At 34.0% G+C, this 15,324-nt stretch overlaps 1 protein-coding gene across 1 annotated transcript; it reads right to left on the bottom strand.

Moving 5' to 3' along the window:
• Positions 1 to 1,488: 1,488 nt before the first annotated feature.
• On the bottom strand, positions 1,489 to 15,299 carry LOC100807112 (polycomb group protein EMBRYONIC FLOWER 2). Its single transcript, XM_003517358.5, has 15 exons — positions 14,749 to 15,299; positions 14,430 to 14,581; positions 13,969 to 14,024; positions 13,314 to 13,378; positions 12,928 to 12,980; positions 12,381 to 12,434; positions 12,240 to 12,299; positions 9,964 to 10,010; positions 9,741 to 9,862; positions 8,658 to 8,934; positions 7,843 to 7,891; positions 2,693 to 2,776; positions 2,323 to 2,402; positions 2,076 to 2,165; positions 1,489 to 1,826 (listed from the first exon to the last, which is right to left on the bottom strand). The coding sequence occupies exons 2-15, from the start codon at positions 14,553 to 14,555 to the stop codon at positions 1,703 to 1,705; spliced, it is 1,287 nt and encodes a 428-aa protein (XP_003517406.1). The 5' UTR covers positions 14,556 to 14,581; positions 14,749 to 15,299; the 3' UTR covers positions 1,489 to 1,702.
• Between the last annotated feature and the right edge of the window lie 25 nt (positions 15,300 to 15,324).

Genomic DNA, 15,324 nt, shown 5'->3' with positions numbered 1-15,324 from the left:
TTTGTTAACATAATTGTCCGAGTAAAATTAAATCTATAATAATTTTTTATTAACACAACATTCTAACCAATAGAACTAATAAGTTAATTATTTTATAATATTATTGGTCTATTAACTCAGTTAATTAAAACATTTTGTTAATAACTCAAAAGTCACGCGGAGTTGTGAACATGCCCATCTCCTTAGCGTCCTTGCCTGGCTTGGTATCTATGAAGACGAAGGGGATGATTAGTCTTGTGCTCCAGGTGGACTCATCTGCTGTGGTTTCTAGTGTTTCTGGTGGGAATTCTGGAAATGCTAGGGGTCGCTACAAAAAATGCTTATAATACTTTCATAACAATACATGCAGCATTTTATGGTGGGTCAATCCTTAGATACGTAAGAGAATACATGGTATCTTGTATATATGACCCATGAAATAAGGTCATCAATCTATACACAATTACACATGTTAACGTCTATCCATTGCTGTTTCAACTCGCAATAATACTTGAATAAACATATTTAAGAATATTACCTTGATTTTAACCAATAGGATCTCACAATCGTGTTTTGCACTCGATACCCTATGACATAGAACTTATTGTTCTAAGGACTTCACTACGAGCTAAGTAACAAAATGAATTAAATATCTCGTATATTAGATAAACACGATACAATATACTCTAGTAAGGCCTATATATAATATACATTAGGCCTCTAAAGCACACACCAATCTATCTTAGAGAAGGAGAAACTAAATATTGAACAAAACAAATTATCCATTTATATGACATAATTAGCTATAAAATATCCACAATTATCTTGTTTTATATGCTAGAACGGCCAATAAAATGCTTCTAATATCAATCAGGTCTACATAAGGAAACTGACGAACATGAAGATTAGAAATGAATGAGAAAAATGCATTTGGCAAGTGTCGATTCAGGCCAATATAAGTTGATGCTACCTGCTTTCTAGATTGTGATTTTTGTAGAGAAATCTTATCTAATATGGAAGAGGAAATCTTCTTAAATGTTTTGACACCAAAGGCCAGATCATTGCCTCGTACAATTGTACCAATATAAATTTATTAAAGGAATACAAATCATTAAAAACTTTTGAAACATGAGAACCTAAATGTAAATTTAGGAGTTTGTATCAAAACAAAGTTATGACGTTATAGTTGAGACAACTGTGTTACATGTCTTTCAGCATAAAATATTTGCATTATGGTACTTTTTAATGCTATGAATGATTATGTGATTTACAGATTTCCCGGCACAGGTGTACCTCTCTTGCCAATTCAGGAAAAAAGAGACTGAGGCATAACGAATATCATCTTCCATAGGCAGTAAAAAATGGATTAAACATTTATTTTTCCCAATAACCCACCTATCCAGAAAAATTAATGACAAAGCAAAATTTTAAATATCCTATTAAAATTTTATATGATGTAAAAACTTCAGTACTTTATACATTTTTTATATAAAAATATTATATTTGTTAGACAAGCTACAATTCAGAAGTAAAATTACTGTGAGGGAATACCCTAAATTTCAATCTCAATACATTGGGAACATTAATACAATGAACAGGCCAATAACAGTTCAAAAAATCATAATAAATTATGCAAATACGAAAATGGGAACCTGCAGTTAAGCAAAATACAAGGCGGAGAAGACTGTATATTCTTGTTGTTGAGTCAGTTTCCTTATGGTCTTCAATTTTTTCTTGTACCCGATCCCTCATTTCTGTAACTATCTAATACTATGCTACAGTTGTTCATTGTACAGGCATCAAGAAGACCATGATTCCAAAGTTTGATCATGAATAACCTCCAACACCTGCATCAAAGGATATTTATTTTTCTAAAAACAGAATTCCAAAATAAATAGATAAGATGAAGTATGAAGCAAAAATTTATAAACTAAAGTACTACAAGTGGCTGATCAGAAAACGCATAAAGATTATATAATTAACTAAATCATGACTTCCATGCTATCAAGGACAGTAATCACAGGTAATGCTTTGATCATTTTTTTAGTAGGAAAACTCCATAAAATTAGAGAAATATCAATGGAAGATAGGAGTACCAAAATAAAGCTGGAGATGAGATCAGCTCTTTTCCATGAAGCTTGGAAAATGCCTCACAGGCCCACGGAACATGACCATCTGCTAGCACCCTGTCACAGTAAAAACATGTGTAACCAACAAGAATCATGCACATGACACAGAACGTTCATTTTATTTATCATGCAAAACCTAACAAGCAAACTAGTGTTACTAATGTGGGGAAAAGAAAACTAAAGAAAGATTAATATGACTGCCCGCATTAGACACCTTTGCTTCCTCATAAAAGAGTTCCAGAGATGCATGAGCTGTTTTTCATCTTTGGAAACATCCACAAAATCGTCAAGCATCTGCGACATTACAGTTCAACATTAAATTATCGTGATTAATATAAGTTTGCTGCACTGTAAATATCCAATAGAAAACTGCACAAGATCTAGACGAGCAACTAGAGTAGGGAAGGACCAAACTGAAAAGGGAATTTTTTAAGTCATGAAAAGGAAGTGCTATACTAAATTTAATCATGTTCTCGTTCTATACAAAATGTGTCCAGAAGTAACAAATCCAAATGCATTATTTTGACAGACAAAAGAGGAAAAAGCGAAAAAGAAAAATAAATTTGAAAGGCTTTCAAGCTTACCCTTCTATCTTCAAGATCTGCAATGTCGTCATCAACTTCGTCTTCACTATCACGGTCTGATAACACTTGTTCTAGTGCCATAGGCTTCAATTAACACGAAAAGTGAGATGGAGCTTAGGAACAAATCAAAAGAACAAGTCCACTAACAAAATTTAACTCAACTTTATCATAAAAAAATGTTTCATTTTATTAAGCTAGATGAAGGTTTCAAATACAATACAATCATGTATTCAGCTAAGAAACCTAAGATCCAATTAAAAAGAAAAGTATTGCATGAAACTTATGATAAGAAAAATATTGTATAAGTCCTAGCTGATGCTAGTGTTACATAAGATACCGCCAGAAATATCATAATTGTCTATCAAACTAAACATTTCGTTCAGAGATATACCCAATTGAAAAGAAATTCAGAGAAAGACAGATGGGAACCCCTATCGTGAATATGTATTTGAATAAAAAAGAAATTACAGAGAAAGAGTCAGGGCCCCCAACCCAGAGAACTACCTCTAGGCTCCAACAATTCACAAGATACAAGTCTGATACACTCTCTCCTCTCAGCATATAACTACCTCACCCTCTCTCTGACCTAAAAAGCAAAAGAAACCCCACCTCTTTCTCTTTTTCCCATCAGCCGCCACCTATCCACCATTTTCTTTTAGAAAAGTCTTCTGCCTAATCTCACTGGTAGGAACATAGCACAGCCGGAAAACACTGCCTTTACAGGAAAAGAAAGTCGCACAAGAGAAAAGTGTCCAGGAAGAGAAAACGACCAAGGAACGGGATTGTGGCCGCACCGTTATACTTCAGCTTCACTGCCCATTACATGCAGCCGGTCACTTTTTGAATCCAGAGTTCTTCTATGACAACTCTCAAATGGAATTTGATGGTGAGGTTATAAGGGGATTGTATGCGGCCATCAATAAGTTGGTGGGAGATCTAGACATGGAGAAGATCATCATGAGGGAGTTGCTATCTTATAAAATGGGGGCTGGTATGTTTGGGACTCCAATTGCTGTTTCAACGAGGAAAGAAATTGCACCGGGTAAGAAACAAACATATGTAACTTTTGAATTTTTATTCTTTAAGTCACTTGCTTAAGTGCTTAACACACTTTCTTTGCCTTTGTAGCTCAATGGTGCCGAATGTATGGTCCAGATGCTCCCCATTTACAACAACTAGCTATAAGGATCTTAAGCTTGACAAGAGGCAAAGGAGGAGCTTCTTCAACTAGGGAGAAAAAATGGTTCAAGTTGAGGAAGCATTGGAAGATAATACTAGTGAGAAGGAGGAACTAGAGGCAGATTTGTCAGGAGAAGAAGGTTAAGGATTTGCAACATTAGGGAATGTGGAGATTGATTATGTTGGATTAGTGAGGGGGATGAAGATGAGAATGATAATTATTAGTTTTATAATTTGTCATTGTGTCTATAATATTGACTCTTTGTTAGTTGCTACTTGTTATTTATCCTTTTTGTTGGTGTTTTTATCAATGATGTTTATGACTTTATGTGAAGACAATCATCTAATTATGAATTTTAGTTTGTCAAGTACATCAATAGGATTTGATTATCTTATCCTACAATCTATTATATCCTGTTGGTCCAGTATGATTTTTATCCTAAGGAAAGAATTGGATTAGGAAACTACTTGATCATGTTAATCCGGTGTAACTTTTTTCCTAAGAGGAGAACTGGATTAGGTGTATATGTCTCTAACTATATAATGCACACAATATACATTATAATGTACAACATATTTGTAATTTTAGGAGAAGAAAATGATTTTTACTTTTCTACATTGATTAGATTACATGAGAGTTTACATAGGCGGAAATGGATAAGAGAGATCCTAACTACCTTGATTACAGAATAAGATCAAATCAGATTTGAATAACTTGATCTTTATCTCAACAAACTAAATCTTCAAGAATAAAGGAAAATCAAATCATATCAAATTTGAATAATATGATCATCATACTAACTGCCTAAATCATCGAGATTCCTTATTTTATATTTGAAATTAAAAAATACAACAGTCAACAATATATATATAAACACACACAAAATGACATATAATATAGTATAAAAAACTTCGTACCCCATTGCCCAGAGGCTCTTCACTATGGCTGTTTCCGGATTCGAACCCATGACCAACAAGTCACCAAGGCACAACTTTACCGCTGCACCAGGGCTCGCCCTCATATATATTGCAATATATATTTTTATAATACATATATAGGGATTTACTAACTTACACCTGTTTTCTTTTTAGAAGTTAGCAAGTTATAACTACAAATTATCTTAAATACACCTAAAGTGTAGCTTGCTAACATACTCCCGATGTTATAAAAACCAAATCAGATCCTCGGACCAAAAACTGATGGTATGATCGGTCTAAGTTGGTCTTCAAATTGGATGTGCACATGACTCGGTCAAAATAATATGCTCCAACCAAGGATAGAACACAGGGCCCCCAAGACATTTAAAATGTTTCTTACCACTGCACCAGCATATCATGTTAGAATATGAATGACAAATTAGTTTTATACAAGATCATTAATATAAATTTGTATAATTAATAATTTATCAATCCATGTGGTTTAACCAGTGACCCAGTGCCTTGAGGGTTGATCACCAATTCAGTTTTAATAACACAGCATACTGCTCCTAAAAACCAAGTGGATGTATGTTAGCAAATACATCACCTGCTTGTTTTTTAGAAGTAGTAAGTTAACAAACTATAACTACAATTTTCTAAAAAAAATATGCAAGGTTTAACTTGTTAACTTACTCCTTCTAAAAAACAAGTGGATGTAAGTTAGCAAATCACAAGTATATATTATATGTATTAGGTTATTTCGTGTGAGTGTGTGTCTAAAATATAAGATTTGAATTCAACATATAAAAACTTTGAGATATAAAATTAAAATATATTATTAATTAAAATATTAAAAACTAAAAAAGTATTACTCAAACAAATTTTAGAATTTTCGTAAGAATAATATTAAAGATAATAAAGTATATAAACTATACCAATTTTGTTTTAACAATCTTACGATTTATTATAAACTATTCAATGTTAATTTTAGCCTAAATTGCAATCTTCGTCCCCCTTTAATTCCTAGTCTACGATTTTGGTCTTCATATTTTCTTTTTCCGTAATTTTAATCACTAGATTTTAGAAAATCCACAGTTTCACAAACAATCACCGTTTAACTAAACGTTAACTAAAGTACTAGCCGCAAATAAACATCTAAATTAGTTAAAATGTAAGAGAAAAGGAATAAATGTATGCAAAATTGAGGATTTAACTAAAATTGTGGACTTTCTAAATGCTGACTGCTGAGGACTAAAATAATGGGGAGGAAAATAGAAAAAACAAAATCGAGGATAAGGAATTAAAGGGAGACCACAATTGCAATTTAACCTAATTTTTATATAATATTTACAATTTTAAAAAATGAAATAGTGCATAAAATTCAAGAAATTAATGGTGTGAGTAACATGACTGTTTGTCAGAATATTAAAAAAGCAATATTGTATTAAAAGGGAAGAAATATATTAAAAATTAAATTTTCAAAAAAATATTATACAATCATGATAAAATAGTAATAACACACACACACCCCTACACATGTAATATAATAAACTAAACAATAATAGTAATGAAAAACTTGAAAATAACTCCCACCGTAGCATTTTTGGGTTCACCGCTCTTCGTCGCCATCCAAAATTTAAAACTCTCATTTGAAGTTTCAAAATGGGACTACTAAACACGTTTTCCATAGCAATCACATTGTGATTGCTTAAATTGATTCTATTCTAAGTGATGATCGGATTCTTTAAGTAATTTGAAACAATGCCAAGTCATCCCCTAAATGCTAATTTGACCAATTGAGCAACAATTCCAATGGAGTCTCTTCAACAGCAAAGTGCGCCTTTGTCATCCATATTCATTTGACGGGGAGTTTGGTTGTTGTAATCCGTCTCGTACCTCAGCATGCAAAGCTGCAATAGACTCAATGATATCTCCGACACTAGTCACCAAGGAGCTTAGGTGGGTTGTATACTTCTTTTGGGTCAAATCATGAGATTTCACCATGGAATCCTGATTTCACGGCAACGATTCCTGGTTTTTGAGACTATTCTAATCCACGACTTAAAACATCTAAACATTAGGGCATCATTCTCGTTTGCATAAACTTCAGTCCCTCTCAACGAGAGAAGCACCAATGATGCAATTATGAAAGGAACTCCTAACATAAAACACTGTCTTCAATATGTATTCGAATGAAAACGCAATCACAGAGAAAGAGAAAGTGCTCCCAAGCCAAATAAGTAATTGTAGGCTCCAACCATTCACAGATACAAGTTTGATACCCTCCTCACTCTAATCTGCATATAACTACCTCACGGTCTCTTTCTAAAACTAACTCGTACAGGGTTTTTAAGCTACTGATGGCAATTTTTAAAGGGGGGAAATTATCTGAAGGTAAGAAGAGATATGAAGAGATGTTGAGGAAGATAAAGTGTCCATTAACAACATACAAATTAGCCAAGAGAAAGGGCAGAGGAGGCAGAGGAAATACAAATGAGAAAAAAGAAAAAAAGCTTAACCAAATTGTTAAAATATTTTAAAAATTCATTATTGTATCTTAGAATATTTAAGTACCTTGGAAGATCTTTTAAGAGTGCTTTCCATATTTCAAGACTTATTTCTTGTTGATAGAATAAGGGCCAATATATTTTGTATATATATCAAATCAATATCAATTTCAGATTATTCACTAGCCTATTTTCACTTTCTCCTCCCCTACCTAAAATCTCTATAATTTCAGCAGAAGATTTATCAGTGTCTCCATAATTAGGAGATAAGAAAGACAACAGCCTATTAGTAAATATACTCTTGTTTATTTAAGATCAAGTTTCCAAAAGCATTAAATACAATGAGGATTGGCGGTCTAGTACCAAATTTATGCATGATAAATAGTTGTTTAACATTAAAATCAAAGGTTTCTACATTTAAAAAACACAAAAGTCAGAGATTCACTTTTAGCAATTAACTTATACATAAAATATTCCATACATCAAGCAGATTATGAAGCACATATACAAATAAAAAAAATTCAGAGATCTAAGATAACTAATCACCTGGACTCTGTGTGAGTGAAAGAAAAGTCTCTTCTGCAGAAGCATTCGGCTGGAAAACAATTTTGAATTAAAAAACTGAATCAAAATGCTCAAATCAGGACATTTATGAGAAAGATTATAATTAAAAAAAAAAAAGTCATGGGTATTACGTTCCTCTCAAATTAATCAAATTGCATGGTGATAGAAAGTATAAAAGACATTCTTAAAAATAATAAAATCTGATCACAGATGCCACATTGGCAATGATAACAGTAATGATGCATTTGCATAAGCTATGAAATTTGAATCACAAGTGACAGAAATACAATTCAGATATTCTACAACTCAAACATCCATACAGAGGTATTTGACTTTGTATTATTTCATATCATTCAATTAAATTGTTCTTAAAATTTTAATAAATACAACTTGATGTTTCACAATATTACCACACTCCTAGCAGAAACTATATTTATTATACCCCACATGACATAGAAACTACTTATTTATAAAACAGAAACTAAAAGAACAATAGAAATAAATATAAATATTAAAGACAGGAGTGCTAGGAACACACTTTGTTCTATTGGTTATAATTTATTGAAAACCACAAAATCTTGAAAGAGATTCATTAAATATGATGTAGAAACCACACAATTGTGACTTTCAATAAATTTCAACCAATAAAAAAAAGTGTGTTAAAAAACGAGTATTTGAGACTGCGTTCCTAACATTTCTCTAGTAAATAACTCAAAAATAGTTGAGTCTTCATTTTCAACTGAAGTTTATATTTTCAAAAATCAAAGATAAGAAGCAAAAAGGTTTTATGAACATACTTTCTTGAGTCTGATCGATCCATGCTTAGCTTCTTTGTTTTAGCAGGCAGAGCAGGATCACTTTTACATATTGATTTACTACATTCAGGGTCCACAGAAGATTGGGGCATGGCAATTGAAACACCTGGAATGTTGAAACTGGATTCCACATGCTCCAGGTTGTCCATGGTGCCAGGATGATCAGGACCAAATTTTCCTCCGTCATTTCTTCCACTAGGGAAAATCTTCTCACTACGAGATGTTCTAGACACATTCTCTCCTTTGCAGGATAAGATATCTACAAATAACTTTAGAATTTCAGTCCATCCCACAGAATATATAAACCAAAGAATTATATAGACATTACTCGTAATTAACAAACTGGAAAAAGTATGTATTTGCCCCTCCCCCTATTTACTGCAGTAAAAATAATCCATCAATTTGCACCCTTTTATTTTGAAAGGGAGATTCTAGGAGTTTTCCAGGGCATGAAGCCCTTTGTGCATCTAAATAAAAGATTATATTAAGGCATCAACTTAGTCATCCATTCCAAGCGTGTTTGTGTGTGTGTTTGATAAATGAAAACATATCATAAGAGCAGAAACAAACACAAGGATCAGGAGGTATCCTAACAGCAACAGAAAAAAGGGTGAAATACACTTTACCTCCTTAAAGTTTTTGTCCTAATTAATTTTAGTATATCAAGAAATTAAAGTTTTCCACCATCATGTATCAGAATTACATATTACCCTTTCAACCCATGAAGATTGAAGAAAAACTATAGCTGTTAATGATTTTGTTAAAACTGATAAAGAGGCCATTTGCCTCTGCCACATTTATTTTCTTTGCAAAAAATCCACCAACAGTGTCCACATAGTCTTTCTCTGTTTTACAGTTTAGGACCAAATATTATTGAATCTCTCACTTTTCTTTTCATTTTTACAATTTATTTACAGAAGAAAAAAAGAGTCACTTCTACTAGCATGTTTTAAAGACAAATAAATCTTCAATGCATTTAAGGGAATTTTAGGTGCTTTAGGAGAAAATGTTCCTAAATATTGTTTCAACTTATAGTCACAGCAGGCATCAACATACGATTCCTACCATCATCTTTTTGTAGAAATCCATTATGTATGCCTTCTGGTGAGTCCAACTCCAGGAATTTTACATTGGTGCGTTTTTCAATTTGAACAGAGTCCTTTCTTCTACGTTTTCGAGGTCTTGAACTGTACAGGTTGTTGTTAATGAATAATTTAAAGTTGGTAATCTTGCTCAGAATTAAATGAATTAGTTAGTGACTTCTTTAAATAAAATATGCACAACCAACCAGAAGAAGAAGGTTTGCGATTGTGGAATTACTCCATCAGCAACATTCTGCATGCAGATAGATAGGTGTTAAGAAAATAAATATTATAAACAAATCCATACATTTCAACTGAAGAAGAGAATTCAAATATTATATTCTTCAGGAAAAGGAATTTTCATCTCCTAATCTTTAAAAAGACAGACACACGCAAGACAAATGTTTTGTTGAATATTGCCAGGCACATCAGATTAATGCTATCCTGCTAGGTCTTTGGGGAACTGGCACCTTTTGCTGTGGGATAAAAAGTTTATTTGACAAACATGATCCAAGCATAAGATGTATATCCTATATTAAAGTCAGATTAATTAGTTACTTCACTATGGCAGTACAAAAACATAGCGCACACTGCACATAGATGTTACTAAAAAGTCCCATTTTACATCCACCATCAATACTACAGGTTTTAACCAAGATAACCTCAACAGCTGAAACCAAGCTAAGCAATCCAACAGCACTTTTCCTGGTTATCACCGCAGAAACTGTTAAGATTACACATTATTTTGTTATTTAGTAATTAGTGATTCAGTCCTTATTACTCACTATTAGATTGATCCTATGTAATCAATATTGATCCTATTTGCTCATTATAAATAAGGCTTAGTGCGGTCATCCTCGACACACAACATTACAGAAAAAACAGTTATATGGTATCAGAGCTTAAGGTATTCTTGACACAGGAATAATGAAAGTGGTTCTCCACTGGGGACAATACCTACTGTCCCCAATGGACCTTTCTGCTTCACCCGTTTTCCAACGACCTTTTCTCCTTTCCTGACAACTTTTCTGGCAACCACTGCCCGCTGTCACTTATCCGGCGGCCCACTGTCTCGGTGGACCCTTTCTACTTGTCGTCTCTTTCCAGCAGCCTGTTTTCAGTTTTCCGGTGACATTTCCGATAACCGCCACCACTACTGTTGTATCTCCGACAACCTTTTCGGCCAGTGAGCCCACCATCAGGAGCGCCTACCACCGATCTACCCAACGTTAACGACAATGCCACCACCGGACACCAAACAACATCAGTGCCGAAAGTTCTCCTAGCGCATCTGGCCACGAGGTCTCCCCTTCCTCGCGCACCTACCCGTAAAGTTTGGGGTCATTCCATGTTGATTTGACGGTTCTCCTGTTTTCCTTTTCCGCGCAGCCCCTCTTCACAGTGAACAACGCGGCTGCTCTGCCCTTGTTTGGCATACTTCTTAACGCCTTTTTGTCGGAGCTCACCTTCGACCACTGTTGCCCATAGCCAAAGACCGCCACATCGTCTACATGTGCAGTCAACTCAAAACACCGCCGCACGGGACCCCTTGTAGGGCCCTGGCGCGTGACACATCTCCGGCAAGCGTCACACTGGTCATCTCTTCCTCCGCCTCAAGGCATCCATAGTAGACCTTTTTGCTTTTTTTCACGGGTGAACAGTGCCCATTGTCACCGTAGAGGACCACCTTGCTGTCCACGTGAGCAGCCAACGCAAAACACCGCTGCGCACGACCCCAAGCAAGGCCCTGGCGCATGAAGTTCACACAGACGATGCATGACGCATCTCCAACAAACGTCAAACCGGTCTCCGTCGTCATTGTGGGCCTTCGTTGGCTGCCGCTGAGCCATGTTATTCAGTGCAACCACACAACTCAAACCGTCTTTAGTTTCTGACCACATTTCTAACAAGCTCAATATACATGACATATATACGGAGCTTTTGAGGGGCCTACCCACCCTGTCCGCTGACTGCCGTCTGAAAAAAACCGAAGATCCTTTTTTTTTCTTTTTTTTTTTTTTTTTTTTTTTTTTCTGCCCTTCATTTGTAAAAGACCAATAACAAGGACATATATATTGACCCTTATGTTTGTTGGGGGGGGGGGGTTAAGATTACATATTATTTTGTTATTTATGATTACATAGTAATTAGTGATTTAGTCCTTATTTGCTCATTATAAATAAAGGCTTAGAGTGGTCATCCTTGACACACATTACAGTAAAACACCATTATAGAGACCATGTTCAATTAGACAAACATTTTATGAATCCATCAGAAAGTGGAGACCTCAGTCAAGTCAAGTCTATTCTATTTGAGAAAAACATCAGGGTATCATTGGGATAGATTTCAACGAGGTTTTTTTTTAATAGTACCAAATGAGATGCTTTTGATTATTAGAACCACAGAATCTTTTGTAAACAACTTACAATTTCTAAGCAAAATAAACAATTTACTATAAATCAAAATTGAACAAGGTTCTGACCTCTGATCTCAATATATCAATTTTTACAGAGACATTCACTGCTTGGTAATCTTCAGTAACCTACAAATAGAACAAGGACAAATTAAAAGCCTTTCAGAAGGATCAATATGTTAAAACTTACTTTTAGTTACAACTGCTAACCCAGAACTCAAAGTTGAATAGATCATGTGATGAACAAAGATGAAATCGCAAACCCTGCACAAATAAACTGAGATTGATATAATTGCCAAAGTGTGGAAATGATATTAGCTTGATTACGTAAAACTTTTCAACAGTAAATTCATGTGATTTTATAGTTTTATAGTAAAATTTGAACATAATATATAGCCAAAACAAAGTGTGGAAAACAAGGCATCATTAATTTGTCCAGTTAGATTCTTGCTAAAATTAGGAAAATATTTTCTAACAAAGAAAGAGCATATTGAGAATTGCAAAAAATATTAAAGTTCCCATGAATATCCAATCAATATTTAAATATTATATTTTTTACCACCTAAAAACAATATTATATCTACCATTCAAAGAAGATTAGAAGAGAATCATTACATTAGATAAATTCAATTTTTCATGACAAATGGTTTTCAGAGGTTTCACTTAACTTCTAAACAGAGAAAAGTGACAACAACCCTCCTAATTATTAAATTATGAATGGAACAAGAACAATAAAAGTACAACTCACAGTATATACCTTAAAGTTTCCACACTGCATCAAGCAAAACGGACAAGAAAAGTCTTCGGTCACTGCATTTGAAAAGAGATTGGAAACATATCAGTGTTGTCAAAATCCTATTTTTAAATAATAATAAAAGTTCAAAGAAAAGAGAATAACAAAAAAAAAACTGAAAAATATCAGCTCAAGATAGCAGCATTGTTAAAATCTTATTAGTCCAAATTGTAGGTGGATGCAATACTGCACTAAAAAGTTAATAAAAAAAAATACAGCACTAAAAAACTTTCACCCATAAACAAATGATAAAATGTTGACAACTAGTTTCATTTCTCTTCAAAAAACATAGTATAGAACACCAATAGCAAGATGCAATGTTAAACCTAGTTATTGATAATATGCTGTACCTTCAGTCTTTCGAAGAATGTTGTAGCGGTCCCTATAATTGAAAATCACAATTCCTGCTCTCAACCTATAAAACAGAAAGAACCCCAGAAAATTTCCATTAACACCCAATGCAGCAAAACTAAGAGATAAAGCATAATTGATATGAACTCCTTATTGCATTAACTGTTATTCAGGAAAAAATTTATAGCTAACCAGTTGTTAAATGTAAATTTTGAAAAAGATACAAGTCTATAATGCTAAAATTAAACTAGAAATCAATCCACCAGCCAGAAACAATGAACAGCACAACCTGTGCCTTTAATTTTGATCCGTTTACTTTTGAAGTTGGCTTACCATTAGCTCATAATTAAAGAAAAAATCTTATACAGTTAAAAGGTTATCTTTTTTGAACTAAAGAATTATTTTTTTACTTCTTTTCCTTTGTTGTCTTTGGTTCTTTTGGATGAGAACTCAAAATTCAAATTTCTTTTATTAAATCATCATCAATTAATTATCCTTTTTACCAGCACAACTACTTAAAGTGCCTTGAGTGATCACATTAGCAGTGTGGAAATAGTATAAACAACAGTGCAGTTTAACAAATGGAGTCACGACTCACGAAACTAAATATTAATTAAATGATACCCATATATTGTAATTAGAAGGAATGTTTACCTCCTTTTACGGCTTGCTCTTATTTTATAACGCAAACATCTCCTAAGAAAAGAAGGCTGCAAGAGAAATCAATTATAAAGTAGAATCAATCAAGCTTCGAATACTTTTCTGAAAACAAATGTTGGAATCTAAGTTAATTGCAAGAACAACTTTCAAATGTGGAGAAGGTGTGTCCAACAACAAATATAAGACCATTTTATGTGTTAAAAAGTAAGAGAAAGATCGTACATCCGTATCTCCCTTGGATATTCAATAGAATTCTTAGCAAGCTCAGCTCACGACAATTAGAAGAAGGAAAAACAAAGACAAACATGGGCACACGCACATGATGGTAGTAAAAGGTTTTGGCCTCAATTGGATTATTCTAATTATGAAAAGTAGGAGAGTAAATTGAAGATTTGAAAAATCACAAAACAGCACAAACTCAATTCAGCAAGAAAAAAATGCATTGAGTATATTACATTTTGAAGAGCACGGCGGTAGAGAATATTGTAAAGTTCAACAGGCTTGCAATAAATCAAAAGGCTCTCATCAGCTGCAATTTCTTCTTCACCGGCATGGTGTACCGGAGAATTTTGCCGGCACATGCTATCGGTACTTAATAAGCTTCAACCTGCACAACACGAGATCCACTTTATGAATATACTGATACACAGACACGGTTGCAATCTCAAACGCTTAGGTCAAACGAATGACGAAGCAATACACCAAAGTTTATCACTATTAACAAAGGTTATTGCATCTATAAATTGAAAGTGAAATGAAGAGAGAGAAGATTACGAGAGTGAGAGGCGGAGACAAAACGCCAAGGAGAAATTCGGCGACGGCGACGATGAGATCTGGCGGAGGAGAAGGGAGGAGCTTATCACCGTCAACTCGGTCCACCGCGCAAGGTAAGAATAGACCTAGGCTTCTTCGCAAAACAAAAATGGCCCATCGAAATTCCTAGCCCAACTCTTTTTATACACTGCCAGCAATCATTAATGAAACGGTTGAATTGAGCCCTAAAAGACCAACTGTATTTATGTCAAAAGCATAAGTTTATCTTTATTTTAAAGTTCTAACTCATTCATATTTTGTGCCCATGCTATGATGATGTAGTCATTGCAAAATTTGCGCAGAAATACAGGACTGCTGATGTCAGTTCTGCTTACTATCGAGCTTTTATTATTTGAGTGAACAATTTATTGGTTTAATGGCTATTATTTGCGCAGAAATTTGTTCATTTGGTGTAGATGAAAACGTTTCCCATGGTCATTGCTACGAGCTGAAAAAAACTTAGGCTCACACTTTCCTAGGCATAAAAGAATGAAGTCTCTCTTTTGGTTGGTTAAACGTTCATTCGCCTCGGTTTCA

The sequence above is a fragment of the Glycine max genome, chromosome 1, assembly GCF_000004515.6.
Source record: "Glycine max cultivar Williams 82 chromosome 1, Glycine_max_v4.0, whole genome shotgun sequence".
Lineage (NCBI taxonomy): Eukaryota > Viridiplantae > Streptophyta > Magnoliopsida > Fabales > Fabaceae > Glycine > Glycine max.
The sequence above is the reverse complement of the archived record's forward strand: the minus strand, read 5'-3'. Positions and strand labels throughout refer to the sequence as shown.